This window comes from Peromyscus eremicus, chromosome 7 (genome assembly GCF_949786415.1).
Source record: "Peromyscus eremicus chromosome 7, PerEre_H2_v1, whole genome shotgun sequence".
NCBI lineage: Eukaryota > Metazoa > Chordata > Mammalia > Rodentia > Cricetidae > Peromyscus > Peromyscus eremicus.
Window position 1 is genome coordinate 51,028,222 of NC_081422.1, and position 24,549 is coordinate 51,052,770.

Genomic DNA, 24,549 nt, shown 5'->3' on the forward strand with positions numbered 1-24,549 from the left:
CCACTTTGCTTTTTTACTCACTAGGCTCTCCTGGGGTTTGGTCTGGTGGTCATGTTCTCCCTTACAGCGTCTGCTGATCTGGCCCTCAATAAGGTATGTACAGATCATTTGTCTGTGACTGAATCTAATTCCAAATTTTAGAGTCCCATTCTTCCTATGTTACTTTCCACATGGACACACGTGTGCTTGTCTGGCTCCTGCACCCACGTGGACATCTCCCCTGCTCACTCCCCTCTCCCAGCAGCCTGGGAGACCCACAGCTTAAGCTCTAGCCCACTGTGTTTTCCATGTGGTTCTGGCTCTTGCAGCCTGCAGACCCACATGGACACCTCCCTTATCTTCTGCCCCTTCCTGGCTTAATGATGAAAATTATTTAAGGTATGTAAAGATGTTTCAGACTTCTGTTCCCTTCTTGTGTTATTATAACACTGGAATTTCGGAAGTTCAGAGTTTTAGCATTGATAAATGGAGTTCTGATAAACTGAGAGCACAGACTGCAGACCCACTATGCTACCTCAGTTTCCACCTCTGTCCTGCAGCTCGTTTTCACTCTCAACTTCCTCTTGGAACTTATAGGAACACACTTGCATAGTGTTCCACTTCACAACTCTCTCTCTCTTCCTCCATGGACTCGGATTTTATTACAACAGCATGGCCTCAATACAAATCAATGGCCAAAATTGGCGAACTTACGATTTCCCAGTTCTCACAAATCATTAACAACTGCTACTGCCACAGACAAAGGGTCTTATACCTAAACTTACTCTGCTACACTTCCAAAGTCTCTTACCTCTAAGGCTCTACTTCCTCACTCCTGAAAATCTTTTATTCCTATGGCTTCTCACATGCCGCTCTATACTGTAAACTCTTATTTCAGGATTTATAAGTTGGCTCATCTGACACGGTTTAAAATCTACATAATTTGGAACAAAGTCTGTTTCCCATGGAAAGTTTTGTTTGTCTCGCTGTTAGAAAAGTTCTGTCTATTTTGTATGTGTGGATGGATCTGTGCCTGTATGTTTCTTGTGGACATGGAGCCACACAGAATTACTTCAGGCTCAGTTGGCTGTGTAAATGTATGTGGCCACCGCATGCTTGTTTCTAACTGGTCTTGGATGCACGATTTTACTATTTTCTGTGTGTGTTGGTGATAGCTCAGCTGTTACTATTGCAACTACCTGCCTGGGCTCGGAATTTGCCTCTGGACTTTCTGGCCACTGAACCTGATGCAATGACAGAGATTCATATGTCATTTTGGTATAAATACTATTAAAGTTATTTTGTGCTGTTCTACTTTATTTTAAAAAAACAGCTGAGGGAATTGGGTATGGTTAAAATTCTATAACAAGGGGGCTGGAGAGATGGCTCAGAGGTTAAGAGCACTGACTGCTCTTCCAGAGGTCCTGAGTTCAATTCCCAGCAAGCACATGGTGGCTCACAACCATCTGTAATGAGATCTGGCGCCCTCTTCTGGCCTACAGTCATACATGTTGTACACATAATAAATAAATAAATCTTAAAAAAAAATTCTATAACAAAAAGTTAACTTTAAACTTGTAACTCTGAATTGGAACTGCTCTGGGAAACAACACATAGTCTGCCACCATTTCAATTAATGTACAGCTACGTGGTCTGCCACCATTTCAATTAAAGTACAGCTACGTGGGCAGCCACCATTTTGACTAAGGATGGAGAAGAGGAATGTCAAGTGACATTACCACCACCTCGATTAAAGGTGACCTCATGGAGTGGGCCTACCAAGGAGACATTAGGTCTCCAAGATATTTTGGATTAGGATGGATTTTTGTATGATAATTCCTGTCCTGTCCAATAAACACGGTTTATGAAAGTAGGATTTTAAACAATGCTGGTTTAGTGAGGCATTAAAGCTGCACCTCCATGCATTCATGCACAGGGACGTATCTTATTGGCAGCCAGATTTTGTATGTCTAACCTTGCTTTTATTTTTTTTGTTTATTTTTTTTGTTTTGTTTTGTTTTGTTTTTCGAGACAGGGTTTCTCTGTGTAGCTTTGCGCCTTTTCCTGGAACTCACTTGGTAGCCCAGGCTGGCCTTGAACTCACAGAGATCCGCCTGGCTCTGCCTCCCGAGTGCTGGGATTAAAGGCGTGCGCCACCACCGCCCGGCTAACCTTGCTTTTATTAACGTTGTTAAGCTGTAGCTAGTTTGGCAAACTAAGTCATATAGAAAACTGTTGTGTTCTATCATGGTGTTCTATAAAAGGATCAGGGAAGATCCCAGTCTCTTTGTGGACTGTGTTTATGAGTTAAAAGTCTTATCTTGATAAGATAAGAGCTTCCATTCAGAAATTGTTATTTTTTAAGACTAACCTTAACAGGGATAAAGCTATAAAATCCTAATCTTATGAGACATACAAGTTAACCGTCAGTCACCTCATGAAGGATCAACTTCTTTGGTATATTCAGACTTAGCTTCTCAGATATTTTCAAAGTTAAACCTAAAACAAGTAACTAGAAACAAACATTTGTCTAGTTTAGATATACCTAACAGATAATGATCCTCAAATGCTTCAGAGATCTGAGAATATGGCATTTAAAACCTTTAATAAAAAGGCTTTTCATGATAGAGACATGTCTGCTCCTGGCAGCACCCCGTCTCCTCCAAAGAAGATGGATGGGCGCAGAAGAACCTCCACCTGGAGCTTGCTTCAAATGCAGCAAATCCAGCCACAGCAGAAAAAACCTGCCTTTTACCTGACTACCGCCAAGATCCTGTCCAGACTGTGGATAAGCAGGACACTGGGAGCTGATGGCCCCACTTTGCCAAGACAAGGTAGGCCGGTCTCCCCAAATTCCGACTCCACAGGAAAGTCTGTCAGATCTTCTGGGACTGGCAGCTGAATACTGATACTGCCCTGGAACCTCTGTCCCCGAGGACTACAGAGGAACCTGGGGTAGCTGTCTAGGGAGCGGGAAGTCCCTGTTGTTTTTAATAGATTCGGAAGCTGCTTTCACTTCTACTTACTCAGGTGAAGTTTCTCCTTCTTGGATCTGATGGTGTTTGATGACTGGGGTCCTGATAGCTTTACCGGTTTAACAGCTCTCCCCTGAGCCTCAAGGCTACAACCACTTTGGTAGTTCATTAATTAAGTTTCTTGTTAAAAATACAGACAGGTTTGCCTTGTTCACAGGCTTCATAGTAAAGGATAAACAGGTTTCAGATGTAACTTCCCACTAAAGGAATACAGAAAATGATTTAAGGTATGTAAAGATGTTTTGGACTTTCTGTCCCATTTCTATGTTATTATAACACTGGAATTTCGGAAGTTCAGAGTTTTAGCATTGATAAATGGAGTTCTGATAAACTGATAGAGCACTGAATACTTATTATTCAGCCACAAGCTCAAATTTCCTCTGGTTGCCTTCTAAGTATAGACTTAGAGGTGTGTTTCAACAGGCTAAAACCAGGCTCTCTAGACATAGAAAAACGTTCATGCCTTTTAACCCAAACCCAGAGCCTTTGCTAAGACACCAAGGTGTGAATCTGTTCCAGATGTTTTACAGACACCTGAATGTTCCCGGGAAAAGAGCGCTGCTTCTGCATCAAGGAATCTGGCCTGGTGGAAACTAATATTGAGTCTCTCCACAAACTGTCTGAAGGTCTCCACCAATACAACCAGGGCACATCTCCATTCCATTCTTTCTGGCAGTCTTCACTCTTCCCGTGGCTAGCCCCATTCATAGGGCTGGTGTTAATAATCTCTTTTTCTCCTAGCAACTTGCCTTCTCCACTCCCTCCCAGAACAGATTCCTGAGGTCTCCAGGATGGCAGTTAACTGAACGCCTCTTCACCCATACCTCCAGCTGAATGTGAGCCCAGTGACCCCTGACTCCCCCTCCCCATGTTGTCCCATGCCAACAGGAAATAACCATATTTGAGCTAGTGCCCATATACCCAAGAAGGTCGGGATGTTCATCTGGAATCTCCAGGTCAGCCCCATTTCTCTCTCTCCAAACCCTGCTCTCTCAGAAAAACCACCCAAAACTCCAGTTCTACATCCCTGGCGGCTGTGGCAGCTCCTCCCCTGAAGCTTAAGCATTGTAAGTGGTTACAAACCCAGCTTGTGGTGGACACGTCATCACCCAGCACCTACAGGGTGTTTAAGCTCCCTCCTTTAGACTGGCCATGTGATTTTTTCCCTGCCCCTTCCCCTGCCTCGATCTCTGGGGCCTGGAGGAGTCACCCGGGAGTTGCTTTGTTCAGAATAAACCTGGCCTTTTACCTTTTAAATTCGGCTTGATCTGGCTTACTGTGTTGGCAAAGAAACCTATTATTGGGGTACAGAAAACTTATTAAGTGGTTCCTGCAGATAGCACAATGAAAGAGACCACCTAGCTCGGCTGGGGGAGGGGCTTAGGGGAGTCTTTCTGGAGGAGATGACTTGAACACTTTAAAAATTATTATACTTTATTCATTTATTCTATGTCTGTGTGTGTTTTTGGGGGCGGGTACATGACATGGTGTGTGTGTGGAGGTCAGAGGACAACCTTTGGGAATTGGTTCTATCCTTTTACCAAGTAGGTCCCAGGCATTGAACTCAGATCTTCTGGTTTGGTGGCAAGCACCTTTGTATGCTGAACCATCTCTAAAGCACTATTTTTAAAAACACTAATAGAGATCTACTCCAGCTGTTTGCTCAACATAAATATAGCGGGGGGGGGGGGGGGGGCAGTGCAGTTGGTAGAGTGCTTGCCTAGCATGCATGCAGCCCTGTGTTTGATCTCCAGCAGTGCATAGGCCAGGCATGGTAGTGCATGCCTGTAACCTCTGCACTCTGGAGGTGAAAGCAGGGGATCAGAAATTCATTATCATCCTCAGCTATGCAGAGTTTGAGGCCGGCCTGTGTTACAGGAGATCGTGAATAGAGAGGGGTCAGGAGCAATACTCAGGCCAGTGCCCTGCCACTGAGCCTTACTCTCCTGCCATGCCACAAAGTTTACAGGGCAGCCTGAGTGCAGGAGGGGCAGGAGAGATTCTATCCAGAGGGCAATGCAGATGAAAGGGTTGGAGACAGAACTGTACTTGAAATTCAGAATCCTCCCGCATAGGTGGGCGTCTGTAGGGGCAGCGGGAGAGGGAGTTGGGTGGGGGAGGATTTGAATGCTGAACTCAGGAGTGGGGAATAACGTTGGCCAAGTGATGGGAAACCTTCGGGGGTGGGAGGGATTGTACTTTGGTTTGGAGTGAGGGACCTGTGACTCAGGGGAGTGAAGGTCTTGCTCGAGCCCCACAGACTGAGAGCTGGCTCCGGACCTCTGGGGCAGCCACTGCCTGCCTTTGACAACCGTGCTAATGACTCTAACTCACTTTAGTCCATTAAGGAGTCTTTATTGAGCTGGAGCAGGCGCCAGGAGTGCGTGGGGTGTGAGCTGGTATGCAGGCGCCTAGAAGCCCTGCCCCCACACGAGCTGGTCATCTGAGCCTCCTTGGACAGGATCTGAGGCCCCTGTCACCACCCCTGGGCTGCAGTCTCCAGGCATCCCTTCGGACTGGTGAAGCCTCTACTCAGGGGGTGGGTGACTGAAGTGTGGTCACTGTGGACACTTGGGACTAAGCCTCCGTCTTTTTTCAGGGTTTCCTGCTCTTCAACTCCCATCTTCCATTGCTGCCACAGGTAAGGCAGCATCAGGAGAGGTTAGGGGGAGCCCGGGAACCCTGGCTGACGGTGGGGTTCTGAAAGCACCAAAAAGGGATGCTAACCAGAAGTAGTCCCAAGCTCAGCCTGGAATAGAATAATTCATGCATATGTATGAGACCTCATGATTATACACACACACACACACACACACACACACACACACACACACACACCAAATAATACCCATGGGATTGGCTGAGTTAGGCTTAGGACAAGGTCCGGAGCCCCCACCCACCCACCCATTCCTCTGGCCGTATGATCCTGGTTTACCAAGCTGACAGAGCTGAAGGGACAGAGGGGACCTATCCTGCCTTGGTTCTGCTCCCGTTTCTGGCTGTGGCACTGAGCCAATCCCCATCTGCAGGAAGCTTCAGCTTTTTCCGTCAGCATGGTAGTATCACGTCTCTGCTTGAGCCACCTCCTAGGGCTGTGTAGAAGCCAAAGCCAGAGCATCACTTCAGTGGACTTTCTGGGTGACTTATTTAAGGGGTAGGAGTCTCCTGGGCTTTTGGGTGGGGTCCCAAGAAGGGTGAAATATTTAATCCCATTTCACAGATGTAAAAACCAAGGCCCAGAGAAGTAGAGAGACAACTAAGGCCACACTACCAAGCCCTGTAGCCTGATCCTTGCCCCCAGGAGATGTCAGAGTCCCTGTACAGGGCTGCTTTTCCACTGCCTGGGTAACATGGTGCTCATTTGCTTCATCACCGTTTTGAGTGTCTTGTTTCCTTTTCATTTCTGCCTTGCCTCCTCATTTTTTTTTTTAAATTGAGACAGTCTTTCTTAACTCTTAGCCTAAGCTGGCTTCAAACTCACAGCAATCCTCCTGCCTCGTCTTCCTGAGTGCTGAGATTCTAGGCCTGTGCCGCTGAGCTCAGCTGCAAGGCATTTGTTTTGAGGTCTGTATGTGGGGTAGCCTGTGAGCAGGCTGCTGTCTGCTTGGGAGTATAAAGCTGACAAGAAGCGCTGGCAGAGTGTGGAAACTGTCAGCAGACCAGCCGCCTGTGAAATTAACATGATATCAAAAGCGTCAATGTTTATTTACTGGAAATATCTGGACAGGATGCAGATCAGGCCTGCAGCTGGTGCCTGAGGGTGAGGGTCACCTCTGCCGGTCCCTCAGCAGCCACTAGGCCCTGCTGGCAGGACCAGATGAAGCCCTGGCCGAGACCTCCACTCTTCCTCACTTGCTGAGAATCCGCGCTCAGGGAAAAACGGGGCTTTGGGGACATTTGTCCTATTATAGTTCTAGTGGATAGTGCGGGCTTTTCCGAGGCCTGTGCTCCCTGGGAGACGAAAGGGTTGGCGCGGGGGAAACTCCTAGCCCTGCAGATCAACTTTCCTTTCTTCCCAGCCAGGTAGGGTCCCTAGCCTTAGCTGATTGGGCCAGGTTGATGACACCTGACTCAATTCAGCCAATCAGAATGTATGCTGTAGGACTTTGAAATCGGGGAGCCTTAGGGATTTGCTTGGAAAGCTGGGAGCTGAAATTGAGGTGTCTGGAGAGAAGTGGAACTAATGTACAGAGGGAACAGAGTCCAGAGCCGGCTCCCAAGTGGAAACCCCTTCCCCACCCTGGTGGTTTCCAGTTTGGGAGAGGAAAGACTGGACATTTAAGAGATTTTTTTTTAATGTGTTATTGCTGGGTGTGGCGGCGCACACCTTTAATCTCAGCGCTGGGGAGGCAGCAGCAGGATCTCTGTGAATTCAAGGCCAGCCTGGTCTATAAAGAGAGACCCTGGCTAATCAGGGCCACAGGATAAGACAAAAAACTCCCTCCCAAACCCCCACTATCATCATCATCATCATCATCATCATCATCATCATCATCATCGTAGGGAAGGAGGTGGCATACGCCACAGTGGCATGGAGGTCAGTGGACTTTGTAAGAGTCGGTTCTCTCCTTCCACCTTTACATGGGTTCTGGGGACTGAACTACTTTCTCAGTAAGTGAGTGTCTTGATTCACCCGGCATCCAGCTGGCTCCAAAGACTGGCGGATCTTTCTGCAATCACGCTGCTTCTTCTTCTTCTTCTTCTTCTTCTTCTTCTTCTTCTTCTTCTTCTTCTTCTTCTTCTTCTTTGTTTTTTTGAGACAGGGTTTCTCCATGCAGTTTTGGTGCCTGTGCTGGATCTCGCTCTGTAGACCAGGCTGGCCTCGAACTCACAGAGATCAGCCTAACTCTGCCTCCCCAGTGCTGGGATTAAAGGTGTGCGCCATCGCTGCCCAGCGCAATCATGCTTCTTAACATTTCACTGTAATCTTATGCTCGTTCCAAGGACACTGGTCCTGGGACAGAGGCTGACTGTGAGCAAAGTGACAAGAAACTGAGTTCTTGGAAGGATGAAGAGGCCACCACTCATGATATTATACAGTAACAAAGTCAGGGATTCTGTTGTGTCCTCAGACCTCTCAGCCTATGGAGAGGCAGGCTTGGGGGACCTCAGAGGAAAACAGATCCATGTTCTGTTTCTTGTGGGTTCATTCCCTTGCTGGCCTCTGCTCCTTCAGGGGTCTGTAGTTGGAGGAAGGACTTGTGATTTACACACCTTCCCCAGCTTCCCTCTTGACAAAACCAAATTCAAACATGCCAGGGGAGGGTTCTGATCAGCTGCCTGTGGTTAAGGCAGGGGATGATTTTCAACAGCAAGGACAAGTGGATATGACCAGTTCAGTGTGGGTCAGGTGCCCTCTCATGGACCAGGCATGAGTAGGGCAGGGAGTCCTATCAGACTACAGGTCCCGCTCACCCTATTCGGTCAGGGGGTGGGGAGGCACATCTCACAGAGCTGAGGCCCTGTGATCAGACAGAATAAGAGCTGTCCATTCTGTTTCCCCAGCACAGGAATGGGGGGTGGGGTGGAATCAGGCCAAGAGGACGACCAGAGAGAACTAACTGGCCTCTATTGCTGACAAATAAATGCACAAAAACTGATGTTACCCCTCCTTTGCCTCGTGGAAGTTTCCATGGCTTGGGCTGACTTCCCTCTGTGACTGGGTTGCATGCCTAGTGTGCTGGTGTGGTGGAAAGGGTCCTCTGCATGTGTTCTGATCCTGTAGGGGTGGGCCTGGCCTGGGAAACACTGATTTAGGCAATGAGAGTCGCCTGAATGAGACCAAAGGAGTGGATATCCTCAGAGAGGGACTAGGCCTGGGAAAGTGGCTAACACTGGCCTTGAACATTGTTTGCACATTCCAAACACCCGGGGAGTTCTTGAGCCGCCTGCGGTCTGGGCAGGAGTCAAGGGTGTGTTTGTCTGTTTAAAGCTACCTGTGACTCCAACGGGCAGCTGGAGCCCAGCCCCAGATTCGGGGGGGGGGGGGGGGGGAGGGGAGTCATTTTCATTCCACCCACATTCCTACTTCAAGACTTTGTCCTTCCCACAGCCCAGAAGAGGAAGCCTTCACTGCCTCCTGGCCCTGTCCTGGCTGATTGGACCTAATCCTGGCCTGACAGCTCCCTCTGGGAGTCTACAGCTAAACACAGAAGCTGGTGAGTTGTCCCGGGGGACTGGGGAAGCTGAGGCTGCCATCTCAGGATAACAAGCTCAGTCATGCATCCCCTGACTGGGCAGCTCTACAGAGAGGGACAGGTGACTTGAGCTCTGTGCAGCTACAAACGGAGCCAAGGTGAAAGAGAGGGAGCATGTCCCCATCCCCGTCCCCATTCGCTAGCCTGGACTAGGCTTCCGTGAGCCAGTGTTCCACAGGAACACCCCCCCCCCACACACACACACCGCCCCGCACCCCTCAGAGACATCTGCAAACAGGCTGTTGTTCTAGCAGTCAAGTGGTATGGGAACACAGACAGCCCTCGGAGTTGACGCACAGGGCAGCCTAGGGTTCTTACTCCATTCCTGAAGGGCCTACTGTAGGACAGCAGCTGGCACCTACTGGGCACACCTCACAAGCCTGGTTCTTTTTCTGGACATGGTATCCAAGTTTGCCAACAGTCCCATAAGGTGGAGCCGTGATCTTCCTTTCTTTTTTTTGCTGAGAAGAGCGGTAATGTGCCTCAGGGTGCCTGCAGATTAGTGCAGAGCGGAGGCTTAAGCCGATGTGCCAAATCACTTCCAACTGATCTCACCAGAAGCCAATTATGTAAAGCAGGGCTGAGGGCAGTTCCTGCTGTGATAAAGGAATGGGGGGCTGCTGCTTGCCTGTCCCCCAGAGTGAGATAGGACAGGAGAGCAGGGGTGGGGGACTGACCGTTGAGGACACTCCTTTGGGCCTGTGTCCCCGGAAGGTAGGTAACAGCAGTAGAGGAAGGAGGTAGGGCACAGTCTATGTATGTACAAGGCATTCAGGACGTGAGCGTTATGGTCCCTCTGATGGACCGTAGTCCCAATCAATAGCTAATTGACAGGCCACAGAGCGCTCTGGGACCCACGGCTCTTCCCACCCTGTCCTGTGTGATTTCTCACTATGCCTGCTACTCATATCTCCTTTAACTCTCTCTCTCTCTCTCTCTCTCTCTCTCTCTCTCTCTCTCTCTCTCTCTCTGTAGGCCAGAGGTCAACTTTGAGTGCCATTCCTCAGGAGCCGTCACCTTGTTTCTCGAGACAATGTATCAATGTATTCATTGGCTTGAGTCTCACTGACTAGGCTAGGGATCAGCCTGTCTCCGCTTCCGCTGCATTGCGTTACAAGTGTGTCATTGCTACAGGGTTTTGGGTTTTTTTGTGTGTGTTCGCGCGCGGGTCCTGAGGATAAAAATCAGGTCTTCATGACTGCATAGCAAGTACTTTACTGAGCTATTTTCCCAGCCCTCTCCCTACATTTTTCAATGTTTCCCATGGGCCACTGGCTGCTCGCTCCCCCCCACCCCCCACCCCCCTCCCCAGCGTGCCCCAAGCTCCCCAAGGGTAGGGACTCTGCTTATTATGTTCTTCCTAATATCCCTTGTGTTTCTCCGTGACTGGTGGAAGTAGGGACCCAGTGTGGAAGGAAGGAGGAAGAACTGTTCTAGAGCTAGTACCTGACTCTGTGGACCATCCAGGATGTGTCTAGGTATACACTACCGTGTACAAATCCAGACTGGATGTGGCATGGGAGGGTCTAAAGCCTCATCCTATAGCCAGTGTCTTCTTAGGTGGGGAACAACTTCCCCTTCTGGCAGGAGCAGGCGAAGCTTCCTAGAGCTGGAGGCAATGGATCATGAAACAGAGAATGTGCTAGCATGCAGAGCCCGGCCTAAGAGCCTAGTAGAAACCATGCTTACTCCCCCCCCCCCCCCCCCCCGGAGCTGAGGACCGACGCTCTACCACTGAGCTAAATCCCCAGCCCCCCCCCCCCCATGCTTACTTTTAATGTAAAGGAGAGCAGGCATGCTTGTCCACTCAATAGGAAAATGTCAGTCAGGACTGCTGATTTCACCCCATGGGACAAATCTCTCGTCTGGGCAGGGCACCTGGTGGTAGGAGAGCTCTGAGTGTGTGGCAGGGACAAACTCTTCTCGTGTGTCTACAAGGCTCTCGCTTTAGTGGTCCATGGTTGTTCTGCACGCTTTGAGAAGAGACTGGGTACTGAAAGCCGTGGGAATCTGCACGAATCATAACAGTAGGGGCAAACATTTATTGGCCACTTATTCTGTGCCAGACCCAGCTCTAAGGGCCTCGAAGGCACGATCTAATTCACTCCTCACAAGCTGAGTGGGCAGCTTGCCACAGTCACACAGCTGGCTGGTGGCAGAGCCAAGATTTGGACCCAGCTCTCTTGGCTGTAGACCCTGAGCTCTGAAACCCCAACTTCCTGACATGCTGTGTTTCAACGGGTCCAAGACACTCAAGGTCTGGCCTCACCTGGTCCCCGGGTTAGCAGATCCAAAACTAGGGGATTTGTTTATGGAAAGGCCTAGACCACGAACTGAAGTTTGAAGTTTGCCATAAAAACTGTGTGTGATGGGGTTGGGGATTTAGCTCAGTGGTAGAACACTTGCCTAGCAAGCGCAAGGCCCTGGGTTCGGTCCTCAGCTCCAGAAACAAACAAACAAACAAGTGTGTGTGTGTGTGTGTGTGTGTGTGTGTGTGTGTGTGTGTGAGAGAGAGAGAGAGAGAGAGAGAGAGAGAGAGAGAGAGAGAGAGAGAGAGAGAGAGAGAGAGAGTACACATGTGTATACACGCACACAGGTATATACAGTCAGGGGAGAGTTGGGGACCATGGCTTCTCTGGCCAGTCTACTCACCTGTTCCCAGCCCATCTGGAGGGATGGGCACCATTGTGGTTCATTTTCATCTGGGTGCTCCCGAGCCGCCTTAATCATGCTAGCCCCCAGCCTCCTCACCTTTTAAGACTGAAGGCACACAGGTCCAAAAGGCAGTGTGTGGATGGGATCCTAGGACCGTGCCCCATCCCTAGCCCCTCCTAGCAAAGCCAGGCAGCTCAGGCTGGTTGCCTAGGAGACAGTGCTCAGAGTATACTCATTGGTTGTCCCAGGCTCTGAGGACCAGAATGAGGAGGCTCTGGGCTAAGGCTACCATGTATGCAAATGTTGTGTTTGGCCCTGTGTGTGTGTGTGTGTGTGTGTGTGTGTGTGTGTGTGTGTGTGGTTTTGTGTGGATGAAATCTGCTGTCCTGTCAGTGTGAGAAAATGGGAGGCTGTACAGATGTGAGTTCCTTGTTGTGCATGTGTGTTTGCTGGTGTGGTGTGTGTGTGTGTGTGTGTGTGTGTGTGTGTACTCACTTTGGACGCTGCCTCCCCCAATTCTTCCCTCCTTAAGTTGTGAAATGTGTCACTCTTGTGCTCAGGAATGCACTACAGCTCCCATTGCACAGGCAATGCTTATCAAACACCCTGCCTCAGCTTACCCAGCCATCACGCCACGTGCCAATAGGAGGGAGGAGTCTCTCTAACGCAGGGAGATCTCAAAAGCAAGAACAGAACATTGAAGTAGGTTTTCATTTTAAACCAGAGGACTTGGAGCTGAGGGTCTGGGACCCTTTGAAAAGCCAGTACCTGTTTGCAATCTGCCCCCCCCCGCCCCCACTCTGCATGAATGGTAATGGTACCCTAACCTGCCTCTGCTTGTGGGCCTCTGGACTTCATAGCTAGCTATACATGCAGTCCCCAGGTGAGACCCCTTGTGAATTCCCCCACAGGTATACTGGGAAAGCTGCTTTTGTGGGGCCCAGCTGGGGCCTGGGAACCCACCAGGCTCTCCTGGTCTCCTCTGCTCATGACCTCACTATGGGACAGTTCACCCATCCCTCTAACCCACACCCCTGAAAGTCCTTTCTGCCTGGGTGACTGCAGGGACCCATCAACCTTGCACTGTCCCTGTCCTTTCCAGCTGCCCCACACGAGAAAGGCAATAGTTGTCCTCCTGGATCCTGGTCAGCCAGGACCCAGCCCTGGCTCTGGCTGTGGGGCCCTGCTACCCTCCCTGCTCCTTCTTGGGGTTCTGCCTCCACTCCCAGTAGCCAGAAGACTCCAGCTGCTTCTCACTAGTGAGCTCATCTGGTCCCCACCTCAGCTGTACAGGAGTGGGGGGGGGGGGGGAGGCAGAGGGGCGGGACTCATCCCAGGTGGTAGATGAGTAGTAGGTTTTGGAGGAAGAAGACACTGGAGTGGGTAAGGAGACCTCCAAGGTATGTGAAGGACTGTTTGGATGAAAGGCCTCTGGGGACTCTACTCTGTATGGAATAGCATTTGAGGCAGTGTGGGAAATGGGCCAGAAAGGGCCCCAGGGCTGGGGCAGGTGGAGGGGCTACAGGTCCCCTGTTGTTCTAGGTGACTGTCAAGGTAGCATGGCATCCTGCCGAGGAGGATTTATGGGCCAGACATAGTCCATCTATTGGAATTGTTGCTTCTGCTGTCATGGGCAGGTCAGGCTTGAGTGTGACGGGATCCCGTGAGGCCAGGGAGGAAGCTGGAAGCTGGAAAGGGGTAGATGGTGTTGGTTTCTCTCAGGCTCTTGGGAAAGATAGGTTCAGAGATGTTTAGGAACTTGTCCAAGGTCACCCCACAAAGCATGTCCACTTCTAGTGCTGGGCCGTGGACAGGGCACAGGAGAGACTCCGCCCGGCCTGCTTTGCCCTCCAGCACTGGGTGCTGCTGTGGAGGCCGCTCCATTTCCACCCAGCTTTGTTCCTTGTGTCCTTGGAGTGTCCCTTGTGAGGCTGTGGAGCTGGCAGGTAATGGAGGGCCAAGCTTTACTGTGCCCATGTCTCTCTTTACGACGCCATATTTTTTTTAACGAGCTATGTAAATGTCTGCGAGTCAGAACAAAGTCAGGGCCTCCAGCTAGCCCCTCCCCCCACTTGCCTGACCTTGTGTGTCTTGTGGGAAAGTTTTCTGAGGGCTGTGGTGGTGGCCTCCTTGTGGTCACTTCCTGGTTCAACTAGAATCAGAGCGGGGGGCTGCTGCCGAATGACTCCCTCTGTGACCTTGGCCCTGTCAATTCCCTCCCTGTACCTCGTCTACACAGTGGGAATGCAGAGCATTTTGTGCTCTCGAAAACATCACGGTACCACTTCGCAGCCCTGGGCGCTGGCTGGGCCCCTCTGAGACTTTGGTTTCTCATTGTCAAAACAGGCTGAGCACCACTTCAGTGCCGGTGAGCCCTGGGCTCTGTGTGGGCATGGGATGGTCACAGAGAGGACCCCCCACCCCGCTCCTGCCTGGTCTTCCCTTCCTTTGGCTTCTTCCTCGTGTTCCCTGGAATATTCTGCAACACCATCCCAGGAAGGTGTCCCCACAGTACAGAGGGTCTGGGAACAAGGATGGAGCTGATGAGGGTGCTCAGAGAACCAGGCTGTGGTCCTCTGGACTCAAAGGAGCTGGGGGAAGAGAGGGTCTGGGACTGTGCTGGGGCAGCCCTCAGCCTCTGTGTCCCCAGAGGCCTCCCCAACCCTCCCTGGCACAGTAACATCAGGGTTGGGGATGCAGATTACGTCATAACAGGAGGCCATAAATCCCTTTGCAGGCTGAGCAACCAAGCTCCTGCGGAGAGCTCTGGCCACCTAGGACTGCACTGCATGGTCACTGTGTCCCCAGCTCCTAGCAGATGCCAAGGCCAGATTGCCAGGCCTTCAGAACAGATGCTAGACCTTATGTCTTGTATTCTGATCAGAGTTCTACATTCTACAGAGGTGCCAGGTGGTCTAGGAGAATTAACTGGTACAGATACTGACCATGAGTGTTCACAACCACTGTGTTCACCTACCCACACCACAGCATGCTTGCTACCAACACCTCATGCACCCATGAAAGAGAGACAGAGGTGGGGTAGCTGTGCCCACTTCATGGATGGGAAGCACGCATTGGGAGTGCTTCAGAATGAGCCCTGCCTGGCTTTCAAATCAACCTCAAGATAGGCCTAGGCGTCTTTTCTACCCCGCAGCCCTCCAGGTTCACCTCTGAAAGGGAGTATGTTAGAACTTCTTCAGATTGGGATTATAGAAGAGAACAGAGGGACGGTTTGTAGCCTAGTCCCCACACAACCCTGGCTCAACTGTGACTGTCGGGATTACTGCCCCTGCCTCTGCTGCAGCTGCCACAGAAAGGACATTGTACCAGGGAATGACAAAGCCACTCAGTCTTGGCTCTCTACGGTCCCTGCAGTTATCAGCACTCTCGGAGTCCCCTACTCCTGAGGAAACTGTAGAGGCCTGTACATCAATGGATGCATCCTCCAAGGACCAAGGGACTATAGACGTTCCTGCAGAAGGCAACTCCCAAGGTCTGGAAGCACCTTTCATGTCTTGATTATCTTCTAGTATGAGTATGCAGCTCCTCCTGTCAGGCTAGTCCTTGAGACCAAGGAGCCTGTGACACACCCAGACATCAGAAGGAGCCCAGATGCTTGTATGGAACATTCTGGCCCAGGCCTCAAGACCCTTGGTGGCTTCTGTTACACCGTGGTAGAGGGGAGCCTCCAAGAAGATGGTATGCGAGTCTGGATGGACCGTGTGGAAACAGAAGCCAGTTGTCCCCAGCCTTTCCAGCCTGCCTCGATAAGGTAACAGACATGGTCAGAAACTACCTTGGGTCTTTTAGCCTCCCCCCCCCCCCCAGTCAAGTCTCCCCTGGTAGACGTCCCACAGGACAGAGATAGGCTGCTGTCCGCTCCAAGCTCTGCCCTAGTTCTGGAAGGGGGAATACCAATACATGATTGTGGCTCGAAACCACTAAGTTTTGGGGGTAGCTGTGCAGAAACAGGAAATTCTACCCCCATCCCCACCCCTCGGGCCCTTCTGTGAATTCTTTACCTAATCTGGCCTCTGCAACTCCTTAGCCACAGTTGATTGGACAGCCAAGGCATTGGCTGGTAGGTGACCAATCAGATTCATTTTCTTTGGGACTATGACTGAAGAGATGAGAGACTCTAATAAGCTGTACTAGGAAGCAGACTGGAGTTGGGGATTTCCTAAGAGCATGTGGGAGTGAGGGAGTGAGGGAGTGAGGGAGTGACTTTCTGTCTTGTATGCACTGTTATCGCAGGAGGGTTAGTCACTCCCTGGTGGGTCTGTGCTGTCCTTGATTTTATGTTTTTTTTAATCTGTCCCCCCCTCCAGGCTGGCCTTGAACTCATTACATAGCTGAGGATGACCTTGAACTCTAGATCCCCCAGCCTCTACTCCTGGGATTACCAGTGTGTTCCACTCACTTATATGTGGTCGCAGGGATTGAACCAGGGGCCTTGTGCACGCTACATAAGCACTCTACCAGCTGAGCTGCATCCCAACCTCCGTCCTTGTCTTGTGCCACAGGAACCCTGACAGCAGGCCTTAAGCCTCTTGACCAGCTAGTGACAGGACGTCCCCAGGGACCCTGATGTCAGTCACAGGTCCATCCTGCCTCTTCCCTTTGCTGTGTGTAGCCCCTTCTCATAGGTACTCACAAACATGGCCCTGCCCTTTAGGGCCCTGGGTATGACTGTTCTATCCTAAGCAGGGAGACTGGCGACCATATCTGTTCTTAGTTCCCCACACAGTTAGGTCTCTAGGAGCCATATGCAGGGGATGACCAGGCTTGGCTTCCAACTGACCGCAGCAAGTCCTACAAAGTCCTTAACACTCCAGTTCCTGGGTTCAGCCACCATTCCCCTGCTTGCCCATCAGGCTAATCACGGCAGTCACCAGTGTTCCCCAAATCATACATTATCTTTAATATTCCTAGGTACCCTAAAAATAGGATTCTGGACCCCATTTTGTACAGGGGTCTCAGTGGTGATAGGATTTGAACTCTAAAGCCTGTGATCTACCTGCCTCCGCTATGTGACTCTGGTGGGTTACTCTCCCTCTCTGAGCCTCACGTGACATATCAGGGATAAATAGAAAGAGGAACTCTCTGCACCCGCTAGGGCTTATCTCCTGGGGGTCAGCTTGGCCTGGTCCATTTGCTTTGTGGAGGTAGCCCCATCATCTCTCTGTCATGCCCTGCTCCTAGAAGTGGCTTTGGTTCCATCCCTTGGAAAATGGGTGGATGCTCAGGATTCCAGATTTTGTCCTCTCTACCCCAAGAGCTTCCTACCACTTCTTCCCTTGGTCTCAGGTGGAAAGGTTAGTTGGGCACAGCTCCCTGCTGCATTTGGGATGGCAGGACACCCCAGCAGGGCCCCAGGTGCAGCCCCCACCCCCGGTTCTGTATTTGGGTCAGCAGGACATCCCTGCAGGACTCCAGGTGCAGGTCAGGACCCCAGAATTATGATAGGGGTCCTGAAAGTCTTTGTTTCTGCCTGCCTCTGGGTTCAGGCTCTAGGCCAGTGCCTGTGTATCCTTGGTAGGGTCTCTGCTGCTCCTGTGTCCCTTCCAGAGGCTACTGGGCATTCCAGGATGCCCCTTGAGCCCTAGTGAAGCTTATGGCAGTCCTGGGGGGGAGTACCTTCCTCTGCAGATGACACGTTCCACAGTGAAGAGGCTGTGCCGAGACCCACCAGCCTTCTAGCTTCCAAACCAACCAACCCTGTCCTATGACCCTGGGCACTCCTCTTCCAAACTGACTCTTTCCAACCTGATAGCAACCTAAGAATTTTCTCATGTCCCTGAGTTTCTGTGGGAACCATTTCTGTAGCCAGGAGTAAATTAGCGCCTTGGCTCCATTACTCTAGCAGCACCTGAGGCATCCCAGAGACCATGTGACAATTCCATATGCAGCCTCTTGGAGGGGAAAGAGGGTGTACTAGCTCAGCCTCCAGACTGGATGGCAGAGAGCCTGGGCTCTGGGATCTCTCAGGAGATGGCAGGCCTGCAGGGTTCTGCATAGGCATCATGCAATATGACTAGCCTCTTGATGTAGACCACTTACATGCTAAGGACCCTACATATCCCGGCCTCTGTGGTTTCCCATTGAATTCTCTTCTTCCTGCATGGCTGAGAGGCCCTGAGCCAGGATGAGAAGGCTCAGAGAGTCTGGAAGCAGACCGTGGTCTAGTCGCTTGGAGGCTGACCAGCTTCAACTAAGTTACCGGCATCCCTGGTCCTCATCCTCTGTATGTGCACAAGAGCTGGATTTGACAGTAATCAACATTACCACCATAGTACCAGTCATCAAACATACTGCCTTCTCATTTGACCCTTCTCACCCAGCAAAAGCAGTAAGATCAAGACTAGGCATGGTGGCACATATCTTTAACCCAGCACTCAGGAGGCAGAGGCAGGTGGTCTGTGAGTTCTAGGCCAGGTAGGACTACATAGTGAGACCTGACTCAAAAAAAAAAAAAGGATCTTTATTCTGCAGGTGAGGACCTGGGGCTTGGAGGATCATCCTGCCTAGCTGTGAGGGGCAGAATAGAACTTGAAGACAGACCTGACCTTGGACCCGTAATGACCTGTCTAAGCTTCCTCTGGGGGTCTCCACTGAGTCCTGTAGGAGGTCACCAGAGGGCTCAAGCCTTGTCCAGAACCAGGGCAGTCCTGGGCAAGGCTGGCTATAGCCTTAGACATCAGCCAAGCTGGGAGCAGAGCCATGACAATGATGCCCGAGGAATGAATGAATGAATGAATGAAGAGTAAAGGACCGAGTGCTCATTTCAGGCTCTCTCACCAGACTTGCTGCTCCCTCCAGGCCTTGGTTTGGAGGTGGGAGCCCACTGAATGAGCTGCATTCTGGCAGTTTCTTGATACCGAGGAAAAACTTCCCTATTGTTCTCTGGCCTTGCTCAGCTGGGTCTGTGCCCCTTGGTCTCTGCATCACTATAGCTTTCTCTTAGCCAGAGGATGCACAGGAGGCAGGAAACCCCAGGCCCACACAGGGCTGAACAGAAGCTGTCCATAGGAGGAAGCACCAACTTGGAGTGGAAAGGCCGGTGTCCCTGGCCCGTGCCCTCCCTGCCCGTAGACACGAGGCACAGTGCATGCTAGGTCTGCTGACCAAGCTGTGGTTAGCTTTTCAGTCAGGGCCCAAGGATTCTTTCTAGGAAAGTGACAGACAACCACTAACTTGCCACTCTGTTGCCCAGGACAACCATCTCCATGGCCGAGTTGGGAGCATTTAGATTTGATTTGAACAGTATGGTCTAGGTGGAGGTTATTGTCTGGTTCTCCTGGTCAGCTCATGGGCAGCTGGGTCCCAGACCCAAATCCAAGAGACCCCTGCCAAGCCCAGGATAGGCCCAGAGCATGGCCTAGTGGAAGGATTGATAGAGCTGGGTGACAGGCTGTCTCCAGACTGCCCCAGAATGGCCACCTACCCTGAGGGCTCTACGCAGGAAGTAGCAGACAGTCAGTAAATAGTTGTGGCTATAAGTCTTGGAGAGAGATGGCACTCCCAATATCGGTACATGTCCAGGCCAAAGCTGGCCTCTGTCTAGGGGGCCTCCTGGTCAGAGGTAGAAGAATCTACCATGCACTGTGGAGCTAGAACCCTGATTCTCCAGCCCAGCCAGTGTCCTACGAGGAGCCTATGGCAGCCCCAAGAGCTGCCCCCCCTTCCCCAGCCCTGACCGCATAGGGATCCCATCCCACAGTGAGAGAATAATGACCATAATGAGAGCAGTCACCCACACATGTGCACAGCGCTTTACAGATTACAAAGTGTTTCACATACATCATCTCATCAGTTCCTCACAACAGCCCTGTGAGGTAGGCAGGGCAGGGATAATGTTCCCATTTGTACAGATGTGGAGACTGAGGCCCAGAGAGGGCCAGTGACCTGCTTGAGTCACACAACAGTGAGCAGCAGAGCTGGGACCAGAGGAGAAGACTCGGGCCTGCCTCTGGCTCCTGACTCTTTCCACTGACTGTGCTGTTCCCCCCAGGAGGACCCCAGCCGGTCCCTGTTTCAGCCACACCCAAGCCTGGCCCCCACCTCCCCTGGGCAGTGCTGCCCGGCAGCCAGCAGACAAGCCCTACCCACACCGGGCAGTCCTGTCCCCTCCCCTACTTTCTGCAAAAAGCTAGAGCTGGGCCCTGGAGCTGGGCTGCCACCCATGCCTCCAAATGGTGCCTAGCAGAGTGGGCCAGAGGGTGGGGCTGAAATCTCCTTCCCTGTTTTCCTGAGTGATCCCTCCCCACAGGGGAAGAGAAGAGAAAGGAGGAAGAGGAGGAGAAAGAGAAAACAAGAAACTGAGTTGGAAGAAGGCCCCGGGGGCCATCGGGACGTCAAAAGTTTGCATTCCGACTAGCTATAGGAAATAGTTGTTTTTTTTTTTTTATTATTTCAAGTTTTCATAAAAATCCATAATTATTGAAACCCAAGTTACAGAGGAAGTCTGTAACTTTTTTTTTTAATTGAATTATTGACTCTGCCGTGTGTCGGTTCATCGGCTTTGGATTCGTCTGTCAACTCTGGCCCCCTGTGCAGGTGGGGTCCTCAGGCCTGGCCTTCTGAAGTCCTGGTAGAAGGAGGGCAGGCGGTGAGGGCTGGCGAGGCAGCAGGGGGCACGTGGAGGGAGGGGGAGAGTGGGTGAGGAGGGCAGGGAGGAGGTGGGAAGGCCTGGGAGTGAGTGGGCAGCAGCCCGGCTCCTTCCCTGCCCAGTGTTCCCCTGGGGGTTCCTGGGCCCCAAACCCCGCCCCTTCCTCATATCATCTTCATGTTGAACTTGCGGGGCGCATCAGCTGAGCTGATGCCTGCGTCCGATTTCCGGGGCACGTACTCAATTTCGATGTTGTGCTTTGTGTTGCCTTTGCCCCGGCTCCAGAGAAACAGCAGCACCAGGCAGAAGAGGACAACGCCTAGGAAGGAGATGAAGCCCATGGTGGTGGCGATGATGAGCGTCTTGATGTCGAAGGGGAAAGGCACGGTGGCGCGGGTGCTGTTGGCCTCTCCCTCGCCTGGCTGGTTGGAGATGAAGGCGAACGTCTTGTTGGGCTGATGGGGCCAGTCGGGCGAGTAGCTGCGCACGTGCAGGTGGGCGGGCATGGAGTCGTTGCCGCCAGCGTTGGCTGCGATGCACAGGTACGTGCCGTTGTCCTGTACCTGGGCGTAGCGCACCTCCAGCGTGCCATCAGGGAAGACTGTGAGCCGCCCATTGCTCTTAGCCGAGACCAAGTGCTTGCGGGGCGAGAGCCAAAGGATGGCTGGTGGAGGGTCGCCATCTGCTCGGCACACAAACTGCACCGTGTGGCCCTCGTCTACGAACACCTGCTGTGCCTTGCGGTCCCGGATGTGGGCCCTGCGGCAGGTGAAGTAGTTGGGTAGGAGTACATCCGGGAAGTCCTTGAATTCCTTGCCCTGGACGAACTCGGGTGTGGCGCAGGTCGGTTGCTGCCTGTTGAAGTTCAGCCGCCAGCGGCGCCGGAATACCCACAGCAGCCGGCAGTCACAAGCCAGGGGGTTGGAGTCCAGGATGAGTGTCTCCAGGTTGCCCACTGAGTGGAAGGCCGACTCCTCCAGGGTGGTCAGCTGGTTGCCAGAGACATTGAGCACACGTAGGTAGTTGAGCCCGCGAAAGGCATAGGGCTCCACCACGGCCAGCTGCCCACCCACCAGCTGGATCTCCTGCAGCCGCAGCAGCTCATGCAGCATGGAGCCTTCGATGGTACCGATGGGGTTGTAGGAAAGATTGAGGAAGCGGAGATAGACCAGATGGCGAACGGCCAGATAGGGCACGGCGGTCAGGTTGCAGTGCGTGATGGACAGGGATGTCAGGTTGAGGCCGTAGAGGCAGTTGGGGGTCATGGTATCCAGGTAGGGCCAGTGGGAGATCTCCAAGACCTTGAGTCGGTACAGCCTCTTGAAGGAGTAGTCCCTGATGGCATTGATGTTGAGATGTCGGAGCCGCAGGACGATGAGGCCATGCAGGTGGGAAAGTGCCTCGGTGGGGATGGAGGTCAGATTGCATTTCTCCAGGGTCAGCTGCTCCAGGCTGTTGAGGCCGCTGAAGGCTCGATGCGAGATGTAGACGAGGTCGTTGTCACCGACCTCCAGGGACTTGAGGTTGTATAGGTCTTGGAACATGTAGTCCAGCAGGATGACAATCTTGTTCTCGCTGATGTCCAGCTTGGTCAGGTTGCTGAGGCCGGTGAAGACGCCCAGCGGGATGAGCTTCAGGCGGTTGCTGCGCAGCCCCAGCGTCCGCAGGTTGAAGAGGTTGTTGAAGGCGCCGGGCTCCACGGCGCTCACGATGTTCTCATTGAGCTCCAGCTCCTCCAGGTGTGGGAAGCTGGCGAACTCGTCCTGGTTGAGCGTCTTGATGCGGTTTTTGCCCAGGTCCAGCAGGCGAGTCTCGGTGGGGATGCCCTCGGGCACCACCACTAAGCGCTTTCGGTGGCAGAGCACTGCTCGGTCCTGCGCTGAGCACTCGCAGCGGGGCGGGCAGCCTGTGGCAGAGCCTGACAGGGCGGAGCCCAGAACCAGCAGGAGGATGGGCTGCCAGCAGGCCAGGAGGGGGCTGGGCATGCTTCTCACGCCCCCCACCAGCATCCTCTCGCTCACCTGCAGCGGGAAAGCAAGCACAGGAGAGAGGCGGCAGTAAGCAGGCAGTGCGTGGCTGGACCCCCACCTCATGCCCATCCCAGATGGAAAGGTGGCAGAGGAGGGGCAGTGCCATCTCCTTTAGGGTTTCACAGACAGTTTACTCTAAGCCTGTCCTGAGTCTCGACTCACCCAGAGCCTCATCAGTGATAAAGCCAGGCTTGGTGAGCCACCCAGATTCACAGAGGCTCAAGGCCAGGTTTCTGGGAATAGTCCTGCAGGGGAAGGAGAATGCAACTGGACCCAGCCCACAGGGCAATTGACTCCTGAGGCTGCTGGGCACTCTACCCTGGCAGACACCATGATATGCTCCACTCAGCTCTGCCACTGAGTCCTGGGTGGCCTACAAAGCCTGGGTACCCGTAGAAGGTACCAAATTTACTCCAGGATGGGGCACCATCCAGAAGCCAGGACCCAGCCAGGAAGTCTCAGGACCTGAAGATCTCACTTGGGGTCCTGTGGGTCCTGTGAGCCCTGGACTACCTCTTCTGCAAGGACCTTGATCAGATCAGCTATTCAACCCAGGACAGGAGGGTTTCCTGGCCTTACCATGCCGTTCTTCCTAGAATGTCGCTTCTCTAGACTGCAGAAACTCTGTTTTGAAGACCCAGCTAAGCCTGAGAAGTCTTAACTGACTCCCAGGATGAAGGATTCCCCCTTCAGAAGTCCTATCCATGTGCCTCTCTGGGTTCCCACCACCAGGCTCCTCCAGTTACTGGTCTGACCTCTAAGACGAGGATAGACAGTCTTACAGGTGCCCGCCCACACTGGAGCACTGAGCATACAAGACCGGTTAAGCTGGGTCCTAAGACTTGCTGAACTTAGTGGGAGGTGACAGACGGGGTCGGAGCCTGCCGGGGTGGCAGGGGTGACAGGTGGAGTGAGCCCTGCATAGCTCTCCGGTTCCTGGTGCTGCCCACCTCGCCTTCAACTCCCTCTGTGGGAACTGGCCTGGAGATGGGGTGGGGAGGAGCCAAGAGACCTTCAGGGATGCCTGAAGCAGTGGTCCACAGCAGTCTTCTGTGGTGCTCCCCACCCTGGCCTCTGGCCCCAGTGGGCCGTACTACTGCAATCCAGCCCTGTACCCAGGGCCCTGTGAACTTACTGCCAGACTGGGAAGCCAGGCTTGGGAGTCCCGTCTGTGCCCAGTTTGGGCTCTTCCCCACCCCCTTGACACAGCCTCTGCCTTCAAGCCACAATTTGTCATAGATGTCATCCACGTTTGTCATCCGTGTCAACTAGTAAGGCCACTGAGGCTCTGAGAGGCTGTGACTGCCACTCAACCAGTAGCAGGGACCAATTTGGACCAGAGGCTCTGGCTCCACGCACTTTCAAATGCTCTACTGGTCTTCAAGAACTGACAGGTATTTCCTGGTTGTTGATCGACTAAGTGACTGATTAACCAGAGAGAACTCATGGTGTCACTGACGTGTTATGGAATCCGCACAGTTCTGTTATCCCCAAGGGTTCTGTCACCCTCCCCATAACTCCCCCTCATTCTCTCTCCCGATTCTTCTATCTGAGCATCTCCCTACCCTGCTCCCACAGGACCATTTTCCACAGTCACACACGCTCCAGTGACCCACCAGAAAAGCAAACATCCTGACAGGCGATCAATAAGTAATTGGGCCAGCAGCTGGGGCTGGTGTGGGTGTGAGGCCAGGGACTTCAAGAGGTGAACAGGACTTTTAGCACCCATCTCAGGCCTGGGCTAGCCTGGGAGCTGCCCGAGGGGGCTGAAGAAGAGAGAAGGGAGGGTAAGGACCCCGAGACGCTGACAAACCCTTCTTGCATACGTGCACAGCACCTGTGTGTACAGCATCCCCCTGCCTCCTCTCCCACCCCACAGAGCCACACAGGCGTCTCCACTTTTCATGCACACCCTGCCTCTAAGCCGTCTCCTTTTGGAGAACGTCCCAGCTGCCTTTCCAGCCTCCTACCCCAAAGACCGCCTCCCCCACGAAGTCCTCCCCAAGTCACTAGGACATCATCACTCGTCTACAGCACAGACGCAC

General features: G+C 52.4%; 1 protein-coding gene and 1 long non-coding RNA gene across 3 annotated transcripts; one reads left to right on the top strand and one right to left on the bottom strand.

The window, feature by feature from the left end:
* The first annotated feature begins 2,631 nt into the window (after window positions 1-2,631).
* LOC131914331 (uncharacterized) lies at window positions 2,632-4,271 on the top strand. The gene is made up of 2 exons (XR_009380107.1): window positions 2,632-2,813; window positions 3,545-4,271. It is a non-coding gene; the product is annotated as an uncharacterized LOC131914331 (long non-coding RNA).
* Window positions 4,272-19,652: 15,381 nt separating this feature from the next.
* On the bottom strand, window positions 19,653-22,495 carry Lingo1 (leucine rich repeat and Ig domain containing 1). Of its 2 annotated transcripts, XM_059266925.1 has the most exons (2): window positions 20,715-22,494; window positions 19,653-20,453 (listed from the first exon to the last, which is right to left on the bottom strand). In XM_059266925.1, exons 1-2 carry the CDS (start codon window positions 22,481-22,483, stop codon window positions 20,432-20,434), a joined length of 1,791 nt encoding a protein of 596 aa, XP_059122908.1. In that variant the 5' UTR covers window positions 22,484-22,494; the 3' UTR covers window positions 19,653-20,431. The 2 variants fall into 2 exon arrangements, with proteins under 2 accessions (XP_059122908.1, XP_059122909.1); XM_059266926.1 differs by lacking the exon at window positions 19,653-20,453 and having other exon boundaries at window positions 20,460-22,495.
* Between the last annotated feature and the right edge of the window lie 2,054 nt (window positions 22,496-24,549).

Excerpts from the sequence above, each read along its gene's own strand:
- Lingo1 (XM_059266926.1), bottom strand. The coding sequence starts at position 22,483 with ATGCTGGTGGGGGGCGTGAGAAGCATGCCCAGCCCCCTCCTGGCCTGC.